The following is a 16153-nucleotide window of genomic DNA, read 5'->3' as shown; positions in this document are numbered from 1 at the left end:
ATAAAATTATCTTTAAATTTCATTATTATCGAAGTATTCATAGCCCTGATAGGATTGGGACTATCATTGCTGTAAAGTAAAGAAACAATGAGGCTCTGAATTCTGTTGGTAATGCAAGTGCTGATGATTTGGAATCTGTCTTAAGACAAAGGGCTTTAGAAAACCTAAAAAAGTTTCGTGGAGGAATCGAAACAAATGCAAACACACCTATTGATGAGATAATTCTGAGTGCCAGTATACCTGTTGCAAAGCCTGAAATATGTCAAGCGAAGTCCCCAGAGGACCAGGGTGCTAAAGTGAATGCTGGATTGGAATCAGTGGTAGTAGGCAGTGAGAATGCACTGCGAAGGGATACAGCTCATCCTTCACAAAATGAGGAAAATTTATATAGGTATATTGGTGGAAATGAATCTGGGTCTGCCAAACAGGATGCTGCTCTTGTAACTGACAGCACCATTGAAGGTGGTCAGATATTGCTACTATTATGCGTAGAATTGATCAAATGCTGCTCTTAGATAAAACAACTTTGATCTGGTTCTTTAACAGTACTCTATTCCAGTAACGCAGCATGGTCCTATCAAAGTCCAAGGCCAAAATGTCACTCTACTATACACTGGATGCTCGTTCCCTTTCTTAGTTAGATAAGCTGCAGCATTTCATCATGGTCGAAGGGTTGAAACTGTCCACAGCAATCAGCACAGCGCATCTTGCCATAAGTGAAAGCTTGATGACTAGCTTTTGGTGCTTCTGCCTGTAGTATGAAGGATGTTGAGATTTCCTTAACAGCTGTCAGTCGGACTTCTTTTCTTTGTGCCGCTTACACAAGCCCAGTCATCTATCTCCGATACTGACATATCTTCCAAGAATTGTGAATATCTATCCATGATAAGTGGAACCTGCATAAAAACATGTCACAAAATTAGGTTCAAGCACTTCTATGCCTTGTTGACTGAATTACTTTTGACAATACTCGTAGAAATTCATCATAATAAAACCATTTTTGGATAGGACACAGTTGCAGCACGAAGAATCGGTGATTTTTTTTTCCTTTTGCTTTTCTTATAAAAAGAAGCAAAGTAGCGGAAACAAAACATCTAGAGGATCAACATGCAATACATAAATTGAAGAAAAATACTAAAACATTCTAAGATCATCACCTTTTACAGTTATATTAAAGTGCTAATTTCTGTCTAGATTTCCATACCAATTGAAGGTAAACTTTCAAGTCTATTTTCATAAATTTGAGTAATCTAGGTCCATATCACGCATTCGTAGAAGATTTAGGTACCTGCTCAGTAAGGATACCAGAGACGCCAACAGTTGCTCCAGGTTTAGCATAAGATGCGATATGATCTGCCAAATCTAAAAGAGGATTAAGAAGTATATTTGCAATGACGACATCATACTTCTCTGTCTCAGAAATGACTTCTCCATATAAGCTTGGATCCCTCACAAATCTGTGTGCTCCTTGATTGATGGAGGGAGAAGTTTCACTAGGAATCAGGTGTAGTTTCATTTTCTCAGGTCCTATGTCATTCAAAACAGCATTTTCACGTGCAGATATAATGGCTTTTGGATCTATATCAACACCAACCGAGAGGGCAGCACCAAACTGCAAATTTAGTTAAATATTTGCAGATTCAGTAAATCATATTTAGAAATAGGACTTGGTAAATCAGTGAAATAGATGTCAAACAAGAATTTTGGTTTTTGGGAAAGGATCTGAGAGAGATGCGACAATCACTAATAAAGCTCACCAGAAACGAGACCATCCGTTGTCTGTTTAGCTCTAGTAGTTGACATTCAAGTATAATCTAATAAATTAGTCTACCTTAAGTGCCGCGATTGCAAGAATTCCAGAACCCGTGCCATAGTCCAAGAAGACTTCCCCTCCTTTTATAAAGCTTTTTAGCAACAAGAGACACAGTTGTGTAGTAGGGTGATCCCCTGTCCCAAATGCCAATCCCGGATTTAGAATTATGTTTGTTGCTTGAACATCCTGAAGAGAGAAGCATCAGAATTATAAACATCAAGTGCTTCCCTAGAAATCATTAAAGTTCAAATTTTTCTTAATGAACTAGAAGTCACAGCAAGAATATGTGATTATAAGTGAAGGCATCAGTCCAATGGAACTTAGCTTCTACATAGTGCACATATATTTTCATGAGTTCAGAGATACTCAACAACATTTGCAATTTACATGCAACCTAAGGAACATATAATAAGATTATTAGTTTCAACATATGAAGAAAGGAATTTGCAGGATCATTGTGAGCTGTGATAACATACAATCCTTAAAGATAAAAATACGGGACAATTTACCGGAGGAGTCATCCATTCAGGCACAATCCAAAGTCCATCAATGATGTTAATTGGATGAAATGATTCCTGTGGCAATAAGAAGTAATGTGAGCAAAATTTAAATGAAGGTTGTATCTAAATGGCCATTGATGAGAGATTTTTTCTAATATTTTCCACAAATCAATCTCTTGCTTTGCTTAATTCTTCAAAATAAATTTCAGGGATGACTATTTTCATTACTATTTGTGCATCTAAGACCGGTCATTTAAAAAATGCAGATGCAGAAACCCAATCAAATTCAAGAAAGGAGTGTAATTAGCTTCAAATTAATTAGGTATCCGTGATTAAAAGAGTAAAAGAGACAAAAAAAAAAGGGATTAATTAAAAATGAGATATAATTTGAATGGAAAATTTTTGAATGGATCTGAGATATATTTAATAATGCGACAGAAAGGAACAGACAGACAAGTCAACCTGAATTGTCTTGACCCAGTAATCTTTCTCGCCCAATTTGACTTCATAACTTGGTACTTCTTTCAAGCCAATGGAATCAGCAGCCTGTGACATACGGATAGCCACGTCTTGGCTCTCAGGAAATATGGAATCAATGTAAATCTGCATTACAAATCTCTTCTTAGGCCATAAGGATCTCGTTTTCTTTCTTTTTTCTTTCTAGAGAACCAAAGAGTTGAGATGATGATATGAGAAAATATGTAAATTCAGTGAAACAATGATGATGATTTACACAATAACCTTGTGAACAAACGAATTTTAGGTCATCACAGGCCTTAAGATACAGTCTGCCTGAAAATTTTTCTTATTCAATTACAAAGCAACCTTATTGTAAATACAGCCTGAAATATCTTTGCTAGCAATTGATATGCCATAAATGAGCTAGATGGGTTCTTGGGTGTAAAAGCTACAATTTTACAAGATAAGGCTTAAGAGCCTGTGTTTGCAAGCCGCTTGTGAAGATTCAATGACTGATAGCATCAAGCAAGACTTATGGCAGGACATGCAATAAGGCAAGCGATTCCTTAAGGGCCTTTTCATTTTCAAAAAATTCATGTTTTTCAACAAACATTGGCAATTACTTCGAGGAAACTAGAGCCATGAAACATTATTAATAAGTGAGCAGGAAGTAGTGGCTGCCTCATGACAATGCTACCTCACATTACAGTTCCAATAATACTGCAAGAGATACTTTCTGCAAATAAACAATGTGATGAGATGCTGAGCAATTAATGAAGTCACTGAGGTCAACAGCTCAAAGTGTCACCTGGAACATGAGTTTGTATCCTTTGTGCATGTTATCAATTCATTCTTTATGTCCTTCACTACTTTTTTATTCATATATCATTTGTGCATTTTATCAATTCATTCCTCACACGCTCAGACGCTCAATTACATCTCAAAGGACTAAAGGTGAAAGAAATTTAATGAATTCCTCATTTTTTTTCCACTATTAATGAATTACATCATAATTCCTCTGCTGATACTCTTTCCTTTTCCACGTTAGCCCAGGAAGTTAGTGCCCTAGCTTCTAATTAGAGTTTCTTTTTCAGACAACTATAATTTTATTTCTTCTGAAATATGAAGGTAGTAGCTATAACGGTAATGAGATTCATTCTATAAGAACAAAATAGTTGGAACTAGGAACTAATGTATTTCCAATAGAATCATCTATGAAACCATGAATCAAAACACAATCACACCCATCACTTGAAGTAAATAACAATCAGTTTGATTGTGCATGCAAAATCTATAACATGCATATATCACCAAGTGACCATCCAGCAGTCAAATAAATATAATATGAATATGCATAGATAACTTCCGAATACCAAAGAGACATGTTTTCGGCATAAGCATGTAAATTTTATCATTATCTGTCTCGTAATTTTCCAGCTTGTTCCTTGATCCTACAACTGCCAATACTTCGTTTGATCATAACTTCTAGCACCTACATCAATCGCTAACATCTTTGCTATAAAAAAAACATCTTAGTTCCTCATACCACACTCAATGGTTGTCTCAATCACATTTACATGAATTGTTTGAAGTAGAGGATTTGACAGACTAGTTGAAGAATGGTAAACATTCCTTACAACCTATAGTTTTTTCACTTTTTGCTTAGTTGTCATGGAAGTGTAATTACTAATTGGTCTCACAAAAAAAGCTCTTGAGTACACAACTTACAGATTGATCTGTTCGCATTTCAAAGATGGAAAAAGGCATATAAAATGAATCAGATCCAGAACAAGCATGTCAAGGATATCAGAATAAAAACAGTGGTCATGGTTCTATTATATGTGTATGAAGAAAAGAAAGGATAGAAATAGTAGTTCAGTCCAATAGAGCAACCTGATCGGTCTTCTCACGGTTGTCATCTTCATCCATACTGGTAGAACTTGCACCAAAGCATAAAAGGGCTTCCGAAAGCTCATCCTGATAACATGAAAATGAAGCATAAGCTCAGAAACCTTAGATATAAAGCTCAACAAAGTATCAACCCAACCTCCTATCATCAGCTGCGAGAAACCTTCATACCATCTTATTACATTCCAGATCATATCCTAACTGTGTTGCGTCCTAAAGCCAATATATGTTTTTGCCTTCCTAATGCATCTTTCTTTTTCTTTTCAAAAGAGAGATTGCAACCTATAAAGTATAAACTGCATGATTTATTTGTTTCTTTGCATTTCCATAGATAAGTGAATTAGAATCTACTGATTTTCTTCCAGTTCTTTTGTCAATGTGAATATTCCAAACTGGTAATATCCATCACAATGAAAAATGTTGGGGAGACTAATTAAATGTCACTGCAGAATGTGTCGTCACTAGGTGGAGGATTTCACCCATGGTCAATTATCAAGAAGAAAGGGAAGAATCTTGATCAAGGCACTGTGTGAATTTGCTTCATCTTCTGTTGAATTGTCTTCAGAGAAACCAGTGGTATTATGGCTCTACTATAATGGGACTCACTGGGGCCGAGAACAGCGAACATCAATGATAAGCTACAAGCCTGAAGGGGAATGCTTTAAATTCTCCCAGGATCTTTTGGTTAGTCTGCATAGCGAGAGATAAAAGAGCCTTCCAAGGGGAGAAATACAGTAACTAACACACTTTAAAGATGTTGGAATGTAACCATTACGACAAGAAAAGGAAACCCATGATAGCAAATGGAAACTATGTCTTTGAAAGATGTTCAATGAACAAAAACACAATTTCGCAATCAGAACTACATTCATGATATCAAATGAGCATTACAGATTAAAACAACAAAAACTAAGCAAGACCCCTAAATGAAAATAAAAAATCCCTTATCAGAATTTCGAAAGACGTAGTACAAAAAGCTTACCGCGGCATGCTTTGGACAGCGAACGCGAACAGAAAGATAACCAGAGTAGTCAGCGTCAGCATTGGGAGCCTGCGAAGCGGTGACCGAAGTTTGACGAGAAAAAGAGCGGACAAAAATGGGTTGCATTGAGAAGGCCGAAATGGGTTTCCATTGATGTCTGAGCTGAAAGTTTGCGAGTGCAGAAGGAAGTGAGTGAAGGAGACGGCGTTGGAGAGTGGGGAGATTGTAGAAGAACTGTTTGCAGAAATTACCCACAGACATTTTGTTTCTGTTGTTGACTTGTTGGCAATGCCACTACTGTGGCAGGGCTTTTTTCAGTGTTTGTTGGGTATGTAGAAAAGTAGGCTATTATATTCAGTATAAGTACTCATGGTGGCTTGTCCTATTGAGGACATCCGATAAAAATCATGGTATTCTCAGCGAACCCGTTATCCCTAAGCGTACCCGACCCAGCGTTCGACTCATGGCTTCGGGACTCCGGCTATCTCGACCTTCTCGACCATCGCTCCTCCTCCACCGCCACAGCGTCGACAACCACCAACGCCTCCGCTAAAGATGACGCCAACAACAGTGACAATTTCTTCTTCCAGTTTGTCCCCTCCTTCCTTTCTCGTCTGGGTATCATCCTATCTCTCCTCACGCTCAGCCCATTCTCAAAGCTAACCACCGATGACTTGTCAGGCGAAACTCCGTCCTGGACCAGCGGTTATCTCGGGAACTTTGGGTCTTACTCGTTTCCGTCCTCTGCCGAGCAGGCCAGGCTCAGGGTTCAAGAGAATATCAAGCGTTACGCCCGCAATTATGCATCTCTCTTCATCCTCTTCTTTGCCTGCTCTCTGTATGAATACTTTCTCTTTCGTTTGAGGATTCATTATTAGGGATATGTATCTGTTCTGGGGCTTTGAGGATTAACTTCTGTTTGGCTGCAGAGAAATGTGATGATGGTATAGTTTGATTCAGTGATATCTATATATGCCTTTTTACTTCTCTCGTCTGTGTTGTATGTTTCATTGAAGACTTTCATGGACTGGCTTGTGATTACTTGCTGTAAGTTTGTGGGGCAAGAAATAGGGTTACTTCCTAGTGCAGTTTTACTATGTGTTGCATGTTTTGTATGTGCCTCCAAAGAGTCTCTCTTGAGTTTTATAAAATGGTTATTTTTGGTTGATGGCTTTGGCTCCAAATTATGGAATTTCTTTTCTGTTGTTTTGGTTTGTAATAGGAATATAGGAGTCAATTATATTAACTACCTAGCCAGTGGGTTTAGGCTAGAGAGAGTTGCCGTCTAAACTATATGCTCTAGCCAGCTGAGCTCTTACCTCCGATTATTCGCGAACGTGGGCTTGATTTGGTTGAGTTTGCCCCGTTGGCTTGATGATTGAACATTTAAATGTAGCTCTATTCATTTTACATTATCAACTTACTTTTTTGTGATGAGGGAAATTTTTGAACTTTTTGTTTGGTTATTTTCTTTTCTTAGGTTCCAGTTCTTTTGAATTCTCTTATTCTTATTCTCTTATTCTTAATAGTAAGTTAGTTCAATTCTTTTTTTCACCTTGTTATTAGGTATCAAATGCCAGTTGCTCTTGTTGGATTGCTATCAAGTTTAGCGCTATGGGATCTGTTCAGGTTCTGCAGCGATAGATGGGGATTCGAACGACACCCTGTAACTAGGCAGGTTTTGGTTCGAACTGTCCAGTGTGGTGAGTTGTCAACTCCCCTTTCTTTGGTTCATTTACAATTATCTCTTTGAGGTTAAACTTTGTTCTTTATGTCTCCGTCTTTCATGTCTTGATATATTTTTAAGAAAAGAATTATGGTGCTGAATTATTTTTAGTTGGAAATTTCCTACCTTTTATTGTAACCTCCAGTAAAAGTGAAGCAATAGGTTTAAAAACTGTTATGTTGCAAACTGTGGTTTAGGCCCATGATACAGTTTAGTTGTACCATTGATGGCTGATTTGAGCTCAAGTGATCCCTAAAATTTAGATTTGAAGTGGACCAAAAACGAAATAACTGGGCTATCCGTTTTATGGGAATCATAATTTATCTTCAGGACTTCTATTTTTGGTTATGTTATCTGTAGAATATATTTCCATTCCCATTGAGCTATAAACTTCTTTTTCTGAAGAAAGAAATTTATTGAAGGACCTAAAAGGTGCAAAAGGGAGAATTACAACAAGACTAAGTTAAAAGCCTCGAAAATATTGTTAACAAGACCTGAACACCAGAATTTCAAATTACTTAGACGACCATCAGTAGCCAAATCAACAGATGACTGATGACCTCTATTATTGAAAGTCCCTATTATTTCTTTATCCTTTTCATCCACATGATAGGTAGAGGTAGAATCTGCATAGCCTTCCTCTTGTAGACATCACTGTATAGAAAGCTCCACGCCTGAATCTCTGCCACTAGTAACCAAAAGTGATACCTACAAGCTTCCACCTTCCAAGCTATCATACAAATATTTTTAGATCGCTGACAATGCAAAAGAATATGGCTTGTGGACTCAGAATCAAATTTGCAAAGGAAACATCTGTTAACAAGATTATAACCTTGTTTCTGAAAGTTGTCAATGGTCATAACCCAAAACTATCCCTATGTAGCTTCCCAACCGAGAAAAACGAACTTGGGAGGAATTTTAGGCTTCCAAATGTTGAACCAAGTATAGGAGGAGATACCCAGGTGATGCTTGGGTTTTAGAATGCTTCGGCTCTATGCCTGTATCTCTTTCCATACACCAGTGCCTCTGATGTCTAATTTCCTACTTTTGCAAGTTTCTGTTCACTCTTCAAAAAGCATTCGGTTATTATCTTTTTATTGGATTTCTGAAGACTCCCTTAAATGTGGACATAAGAATCGTATGCACTGAAGTAATTCTTTACCCCACATCATCTCTTTTGTGGACGGCAAAATCTATGGTAGCATAGCAACACAACTTGCAAATGCGCTCTCTGTAATTTGGTCCATTGCGTCACTTCCGCAATTTTTTTCATAAAGCATGTGAAGACCTGCTCCAAGGCAATTAATAGATGATGATTATTGGTAGGACAGTGCTAGAAACCCCCAAAAATCCCTCAAATCTATATAACATTAAAATGATCATTGATTAAAAACACACATGTAGGATCCACTTCATATCCAACACTCCACATTAAATGGGGGTTACTTTTTGGGGGTCTCAAGCATTATCCTTATTGGTATCTGGACATTTTTTGATAAATTTAATGTTTCTTGGCAGCTACCGTGGTTATTTTGTTGCTCTTAAAAATTCAAATGGCTATCTTCTATGCACTTGCAGTCACTTATGCAGGTAATCATCATATTTGTTTAATTATTTCCCCGTTTATGTTGGCATAATTCTTTCTGTTGTCTAAGCTGATCACATTTCCTCCCCTGTATAGTTATGATGTTACATGCCACATTGAGGAAGCTCACTCCAATGAAGCAACCTTCTCGGGGAAAATGGAAGTAGATATTACTGTCGTGAGTTTCCCGTTATTTATTGCTGGAAGGTCTATGGTCATCGATTTTATTACTCCTAAATGTCGAGCTAAACCAAAAAATGTACAGATCTTACACAAAGAAAGTGACTGCGAAAGCGAACCACTTTATGACAGTTCTTCACATGAAAAAAGTAGTGAACTTGTCAATCAGTTTGTAGGGTGTCACAATGCAGTTGTACTTATATGTGGGGTTTCGGACAATATAATTTGTGATATTCTAGCACATTTGATCTATGTTGCATTTATTCAATTGAGTTTTCTATCGCGTTTGATTGATATTCATGTATTTTGCGAGTTTTGGTTATTCTTGTTGTTGACGTTGAGGCTTCTATAATACTTGTTACATTGGTGGCGCTGGTAACTGAGCATCCTGCGTCCTTCTAAGGGTTCCAGAAGTCAAAATCCCCCGTCTAATGAATGAAAATATGAAATGCTGAATAAACGTTTTGCAACGTCAGTATCCTGCTCTTTTTTTCTTGTCTTTTTTATGTATGGCAAATCTACAAGGAGGACAGACCAAAACAATCATTTAGGGATCACACCCACTATCCAATCAATAGCGATTTCGTCGAGGACCGCCTTCGGAAGATGTTCGAAGATTAGCTTTTTTGATTTCGTCAAGGACTGCCTCCTCTGCATTTCAACTAGATCACCGACAGCCCCTCCTCGGCTCTCTCTCTCTTCCCCTCCCTCCTCCTCTGATCGTGAGCCCTTATGGTAAAGATCTAGACTAAGGTTTGTATCCTAAGTTGTAAAATGGAGAGCTCATATATGGATTTGGAGAGAAGTCATGGTTCGATATGCCCTTGGAGACAATGTGCATGGAGATCGTTGTCTTTGAAGTTGTTTTGAGTTTTTGACTTAGATCTGGATGATAGGTCTTAGCTTAGGTATTTCTTTCATTTTCAATTTTTATGATTTTTATTAGGTTGCTTTTGATTGAGAGAATGATATTTCATTGTTTCATGTTGACACAAACTCATGTTGCATTGATTTTGAGATTATGTAAGTAACTCAATGAGTGTTTTCTAAGGCTTAGAGATGGAGTGTAGGTGTCTTACATCTAGGTATTTCAAAAGATACTTATATGACATTTCAAGCAAAAAGAAAGAAGAGAAAATGCCCAAGAGAGGTCGTCTTCTTTATGCCCTCGCAAAATACTGATTGGCTTGCCTAATAGAGGTTTTTTGTAAATGTGCATCGTGGTTTGAAAATTTGAAAACATCACGTTTCAGATCGGACACTATCACGTGTTTACGAAATATTTATATGTCTAGATCCTAATTTAAATTGGATTTTAGAAGTATTTAATTGACCAAACTCGGATTGGTTTAAATACAAACAAATGAATCAGACAATAGCCTAATCCGGGTTAGGGTCTAGACAAGTAAATCAGAAAAGATTTATGTATCTGGACCCAGACACGATTTTAAACCGGACTCCAATCCGGATTAGGTTATTGTCCAATTTAATTGTCTGGATTTAAACTAATTCGAGTGTGGTCAATTAAGAATGTCAAAATCCAATTCAGATTAGGGTTCGGACATGTAAATATTTCATAAATACGTGTTATTATCTTACCCCGAATCAAATTTTTACCACTCCTATCCGTTGGTTAGGATCATATAGTGTGTAAATAAAGCTAAATAATGATAAATGAAACAGAAAAAGATTGTTATTATACTTATATAGTTAGGGCACTTGTAATGGTAAAGTGTTATTGGATCAACAAAGATGTTATCTTTTGTTGATGTGGTTGTATTGTAAAACGTGTTTTGCGTATGTGGCTGTATTGGGAGAAGTGTTTTGCTGTAGTGGATGTATTAGTATTTTGTGTTTTGGTGTAGTTTTGTTGTGGATAATACGCAGGAATGAAATGTTGTTAGTCTCCATGTTAGGTGGGAAGATAAAGTATATAAATTTGTGTTTTATTGATGTGACTATATTGAAAGATGTGTTTTGTTGATGTGATTGTATTAGAATACGTGTTTGATTTGATTTTTTGTATAATAGAGATGAGACTATGATTAATTTTGTTGGTAACATTTAACAAGATGCAAGTGCCCTTATATATATGTTGGTACCGACTTCTGTCTAGCATTCTAGCTAACCATAGAGACATGTTTCTACTTGATACTGGATCTCTCAAGCTGGATATGTTGTGTGATGTGTAGAGCCTATTATGTATGACGATATCACACAGAGAATCTTCAAACCCAAAGATGGCGATGAGGAACAATGTCACCGTATCCCGTCTCTGCTCAATCCCTGCTCTCTTCATCCTCATTCTTACTCTTCTCTCCCTATCTCTTCTTGTCTCCGTCTTCTTCTTCACAAAACCTACTACCACCACCACCACTTCTTCGAGGTTTCATACTGCTCCTTCCTTTTCACAAGATTCCATCAAAGTATTTGTCGCCGACCTTCCAAGATCCCTAAACTACGGTCTTCTCAACCAGTACTGGTCCGAGAGTCTACCCGATTCCCGCATCGGTACTGACTTGGAGTCCCGGATCTCCATGACCCACCTGGCCAAAACCTCCGAATTCCCTCCATATCCAGAGAATCCTTTGATCAAGCAGTACAGTGCGGAGTACTGGATCTTGGGGGACCTCATGACTCCTCAGGAGAAAAGAAATGGGTCTTTTGCGCGGAGGGTGTTGGATTATCGTGACGCAGATGTTGTTTTCGTGCCTTTCTTTGCGACTTTAAGTGCGGAGATGCAGCTTTCGAGAGAAAAGGGTGTGTTTAGGAAGAAGGCCGGGAATGAGGACTATAAGAGGCAGAGAGAGGTGTTGGATCTGATTAAGAATTCTGAGGCATGGAAACGGTCTGGTGGGAAGGATCATGTGTTTGTTCTTACAGGTATGCATGAGAATTTGACAGGTTCTAGGTGTTGTTTTAGTTAGTTATAGTACTTTTGATTGATGTACAATGCCTTATGAAAATCCTGTTGCGTTATGAAGGTCCTGTTCTACGTTCTCTGGTTGTGGCTATGTCTTCTTGTGTGTCTCTCTACTTTAGACTTGATTTAGCAAAGGTGGCTGCACTGTTTTTAGGTACAAAGGTAAACAACACCCCAAGGACGTGGGCAGGGTCGGACAGTCAAGATGACACCAACCTAAAACCCACATAATATGTGGAGATACTGTTTTCAAGTTATCGGCATGGGGTTTCCAAATATTGTTTGGGCTGTTAATAACTTGGAAATAATGGAAAATTGGCAAGGATAGAAGAATGAGTGGAGAAAATCTCAGATTCTCGCTAAGGCTTTCTAGGAGTCAAGTAGAAAGAAAGTTTGCACGGCTTGCAGAATTTTTTTTAATTACTTCTCTTAATTTGAACTCTCATTTGGTGAAGTGGGATCATGTTAATCACCAAGGAAACTAGAATGTATAGGGATTTTTTTTAATGGGAAAGAATTCTATTCGAAAGGCACCAAAGAGGTGCACCTAGGTTACAAGGAGGCAATACAAATGGCCTCAAGGAGATTGTTGCAAGAGAGTACTAAAGCTTTAAAGTAGAACAAATACTCTCAACAGTAACAGAAATAGAAGATTCCGTCTTTTCAAAGGTTCTCCTGTTCCTTTCCTTCCATAAGCACCAAAGCATAACCAAAGGAACCGGCTGCAGATTCGTCTTTTTGGTGTTGATGTTGGATAGATTATTCCATGCCATAAGCTTAGCCTTAGCACTGCTCTGAGAAGCCCAATCCAAGCCAACAAAGTTACAGAAAATTACTCCATATGGTACTATAGTCGAATATGTGGCTCAGTGGTAGAGTTGTAGTTGGGCAACCTAGAGGTCACAGGTTCAATTCCTGAAATCAACCTCTCCACATATTATGTGGGGTAAGATCTTGGTACCATACAAGAGTTGTTTACTTTTACCATTCCATATGGTACTAGACCAGGTACAATGCAACAAAAGATGGTCAATGGATTCTGAATTAGCCTTGCAAAAGATTCACCGATCAACCACACGATACCTCTTGGTCAGTGAGTTATTGAATCTTGGTTATAGATATATGGAAAGTCAGAAAAGAGAGTTATTTCGCTTGTGAAACGAGTCTTAATTCCCCTAACCTTCACTGGTAGCCCTCCAAGTGGCAAAGCAAGAAAAGAGGTGTATCCTTCTCCTCGCCTTTACGGTGAGCAAATGGTGCCAGACCACTTCTTAAAATTGGTTTGAGTCTGCGCCTTGCAAGAGCTCTAAGTAAGGTCCTTAGGGGCATCTCATCCAGAGGGGCTCCTGATTCGAGGTGTCTTTGTGGCATCGCTTGTCCTTTCTATAGAAAGAAAGATAACCTAATAGTAAACCACTTACAAGCAAAAGAAACCCACTTTTGGAGGTGAAGAAATCTCGAAGAATCTCTACCGCGGTTCTGTGGAGGTTCATAGGCGAAAGTACAACTTGGGAAGCTTCATGTGAAATTGTGAACCTTCAGGAGGAACCACTCTTCTTGTCAACGTATGTTTTTTATTTAGAGACTAGCGGAGGAGGTAAGAATCACACTATCCTTCACTCTAATTTTGATAGCAGTCTTTGGGATTCAACTGCATGTAAGGCATATGTCTTGGGTGGTAGACTGGTAGCTAAGCCAATAGATGGAATTTTCGCTTCTTTGTCATTGGCCATTTGTTGGTTAATTTGGATGGAGATAAACTAGACAGCTATTATTTAGATTAAGGAATCCTCAGGGTGGATGGTAAAGGTAGATAGTTTTTTTAAAAATGGAAATTATTAATGGTCATTAAGAGAGTGCAACCAGGAAAGGCTAGCTGGTTATTTATGGTTTGGAATGTCCTTAAAGAAACTTGTTAAATATGAGATCTTGCTCTTGGATGTAAGTGACTTTAATTCTTGTGGCTCCCTTCTGGTCCACCTTGGTGGTTGAATAAGTTTCTTTTCCATTCAAAAGAAGAAAAAAATTCTTGTAGCTGCTTGTTACTGCATGTGTGATCCCTCACCCCACCACACCCACCCACACACCATAGGTAGACTGGACTTGTACTGTATGTATAAATTATCAACATATCTAGATCATCATCGAATGGTAGTTCACTGCTCTGTTTCCTGATGTTTTTCACACAATATTATCATACACATTTGTATTTTTCTGTTAAATAGCTATGACGGAATAAAAGTAAAGTATTTATGTTTTAGCAGCTTATATGTCTCTGCGTTGTCAGGTTAATGTTAAAACTTCAAGCATTCTTTGGCAGACCCAGTTGCAATGTGGCATGTCAGAGAAGAAATAGCCCCTGCTATTCTCCTGGTGGTAGATTTTGGTGGGTGGTATAGACTTGACTCAAAATCATCGAATGGTAGTTCACCTGATAAGATACATCATACTCATGTTTCGTTGCTAAAAGATGTTATCGTGCCATACACCCATCTGCTTCCGAGGTTTCACTTGCCAGAAAACCAAAAGCGCCATACACTTCTTTATTTCAAAGGAGCTAAACATAGGCATCGGGTCAGTATCTAATTATAAGTATATCTCAAATATAGTGATAGAATTTGGCTTCATCGTCATTGAGCATTTAAATAGCAAGATTTAATTTCCCTTTGAGCTTTAACTCCTTTCAGTTGGTTTTCTGAAAGTATTATCTGTTCTACCTTTTGACCATTTTAAAATTACAATGGTAACAGGAGGGTGGGAGAAGGTACTTTAACTAGTTGTCATAACATGGTATATGGCCAATCAAATCATGGGCTTGGCACTTGGCAGCTGATCATTTATGTCTCTAGTCTCCCACTTGGAAGTGATTTGCTAAAAAAACACATTATTAAGAGAGTTTTTGTCAGGATGTTGGTTTCGTGAAGATATGACTCGTTGAATATGATGTCAAATAATTTAGAGTGGGAATACGGGGTGATTGATTTCTGTGGAAGCTCGGTAAACAAACACACAAATAGATATGTTACTGGAAATGAGGAGAGAAGTCACTTACCTTAGGATATATAATTATATATGAATTGATATTTTTATATCATGAAGGATAACATTGGCAGGCTTGGCTGTTTTGTGCATTATAGTAAGGCACTAAGGAATGTGTCAATGAGGGTGTTATTAATTCGGTTATGAACTTTTGGCGAGTGCATTCTGATTTTGTTTAATACGTTTTAATCTTGTGAGGTTTTTCTATAAACAGGGAGGCATTGTTCGAGAACAATTGTGGGACTTGCTGGTTAATGAACCTGGAGTCATCATGGAAGAAGGCTTCCCTAATGCCACAGGGAAGGAGCAGTCCATCAAAGGGATGAGAACATCTGCGTTCTGCTTGCACCCTGCTGGTGACACCCCCACTTCATGCCGGCTTTTTGACGCCATCCAAAGTCTTTGTATCCCTATCATTGTAAGTGACAACATTGAGCTCCCATTTGAAGGGATGGTGGACTACTTGGAATTTTCAGTTTTCGTTTCTGTTAGCGATGCCTTAAGACCAAATTGGCTTGTAAGCCATCTAAGAAGCATTTCTGAAGAGCGGAGGAATGAATTCCGTCAGAACATCGTGAAGATTCAACCCATTTTCGAATATGATAACGGTCATCCCGGTGGTGTCGGTCCAATACCCCCGGATGGAGCAGTGAATCACATATGGAGAAAGGTTCACCAAAAACTACCCATGATTAAGGAGGCCATTGTTCGGGAGAGAAGAAAACCACCAGGCGTATCGATTCCTTTACGCTGCCATTGTACCTAGAAATATTAATCATTCTTAATTAATATTTATTGATCTCGCAAGTGTTTAATAGCTTTGGACGAGCTTAGAAGTGGTTTACACATCACTTCATGTGCTATTATCACTCATTTTGATTTTGAACTACAATTTCAAGAGATCACTTCTACCATTTTAAGTAGCTTTTTTTGTTTCTGTTTTCTCCATTTGTATTTCTTTCTTCTTCTGCTATTGTTCATGTAGATATATGGTCTTAGGTCTGTGCATGACCCCTGGCTGATTGAGTTCGGATTAAT

General features: G+C 38.1%; 3 protein-coding genes across 3 annotated transcripts; 2 read left to right on the top strand and 1 right to left on the bottom strand.

The window, feature by feature from the left end:
• Window positions 1-36: 36 nt before the first annotated feature.
• Window positions 37-5978, bottom strand: LOC119984956 (ribosomal protein L11 methyltransferase). The gene is made up of 7 exons (XM_038829084.1): window positions 5663-5978; window positions 4666-4749; window positions 2776-2916; window positions 2323-2388; window positions 1832-1999; window positions 1289-1612; window positions 37-896 (listed from the first exon to the last, which is right to left on the bottom strand). Exons 1-7 carry the CDS (start codon window positions 5921-5923, stop codon window positions 780-782), a joined length of 1161 nt encoding a protein of 386 aa, XP_038685012.1. The 5' UTR covers window positions 5924-5978; the 3' UTR covers window positions 37-779.
• A 39-nt stretch (window positions 5979-6017) lies between these two features.
• LOC119984957 (PRA1 family protein H-like) lies at window positions 6018-9421 on the top strand. The gene is made up of 4 exons (XM_038829085.1): window positions 6018-6500; window positions 7229-7365; window positions 8907-8978; window positions 9070-9421. Exons 1-4 carry the CDS (start codon window positions 6070-6072, stop codon window positions 9138-9140), a joined length of 711 nt encoding a protein of 236 aa, XP_038685013.1. The 5' UTR covers window positions 6018-6069; the 3' UTR covers window positions 9141-9421.
• A 1864-nt stretch (window positions 9422-11285) lies between these two features.
• LOC119986279 (probable arabinosyltransferase ARAD1) lies at window positions 11286-16038 on the top strand. The gene is made up of 3 exons (XM_038830855.1): window positions 11286-12036; window positions 14397-14650; window positions 15330-16038. Exons 1-3 carry the CDS (start codon window positions 11358-11360, stop codon window positions 15879-15881), a joined length of 1485 nt encoding a protein of 494 aa, XP_038686783.1. The 5' UTR covers window positions 11286-11357; the 3' UTR covers window positions 15882-16038.
• Window positions 16039-16153: the final 115 nt, after the last annotated feature.

The sequence above is a fragment of the Tripterygium wilfordii genome, chromosome 19 (genome assembly GCF_013401445.1).
Source record: "Tripterygium wilfordii isolate XIE 37 chromosome 19, ASM1340144v1, whole genome shotgun sequence".
Classification (NCBI taxonomy): Eukaryota; Viridiplantae; Streptophyta; class Magnoliopsida; order Celastrales; family Celastraceae; genus Tripterygium; species Tripterygium wilfordii.
Note: the sequence above shows the minus strand (reverse complement) of the source record. Positions and strands in the feature narration are given on the sequence as shown.

What these genes read in the sequence shown, in the direction of transcription:
- LOC119984956 (XM_038829084.1), bottom strand. Translation starts at nt 5,923, where the DNA reads ATGTCTGTGGGTAATTTCTGCAAACAGTTCTTCTACAATCTCCCCACT. An exon ending in TTGCAATCGCGGCACTTAAG is followed by an intron (nt 1,613 to 1,831) that starts GTAGACTAATTT and finishes CTAAATTTGCAG; the next exon opens with TTTGGTGCTGCCCTCTCGGT. An exon ending in CTGGTATCCTTACTGAGCAG is followed by an intron (nt 897 to 1,288) that starts GTACCTAAATCT and finishes GTTTTTATGCAG; the next exon opens with GTTCCACTTATCATGGATAG.
- LOC119984957 (XM_038829085.1), top strand. Translation starts at nt 6,070, where the DNA reads ATGGTATTCTCAGCGAACCCGTTATCCCTAAGCGTACCCGACCCAGCG. An exon ending in CTCTTCTTTGCCTGCTCTCT is followed by an intron (nt 6,501 to 7,228) that starts GTATGAATACTT and finishes CCTTGTTATTAG; the next exon opens with GTATCAAATGCCAGTTGCTC. An exon ending in GGTTCGAACTGTCCAGTGTG is followed by an intron (nt 7,366 to 8,906) that starts GTGAGTTGTCAA and finishes GTTTCTTGGCAG; the next exon opens with CTACCGTGGTTATTTTGTTG.
- LOC119986279 (XM_038830855.1), top strand. Translation starts at nt 11,358, where the DNA reads ATGACGATATCACACAGAGAATCTTCAAACCCAAAGATGGCGATGAGG. An exon ending in TCATGTGTTTGTTCTTACAG is followed by an intron (nt 12,037 to 14,396) that starts GTATGCATGAGA and finishes ATTCTTTGGCAG; the next exon opens with ACCCAGTTGCAATGTGGCAT. An exon ending in GAGCTAAACATAGGCATCGG is followed by an intron (nt 14,651 to 15,329) that starts GTCAGTATCTAA and finishes TTCTATAAACAG; the next exon opens with GGAGGCATTGTTCGAGAACA.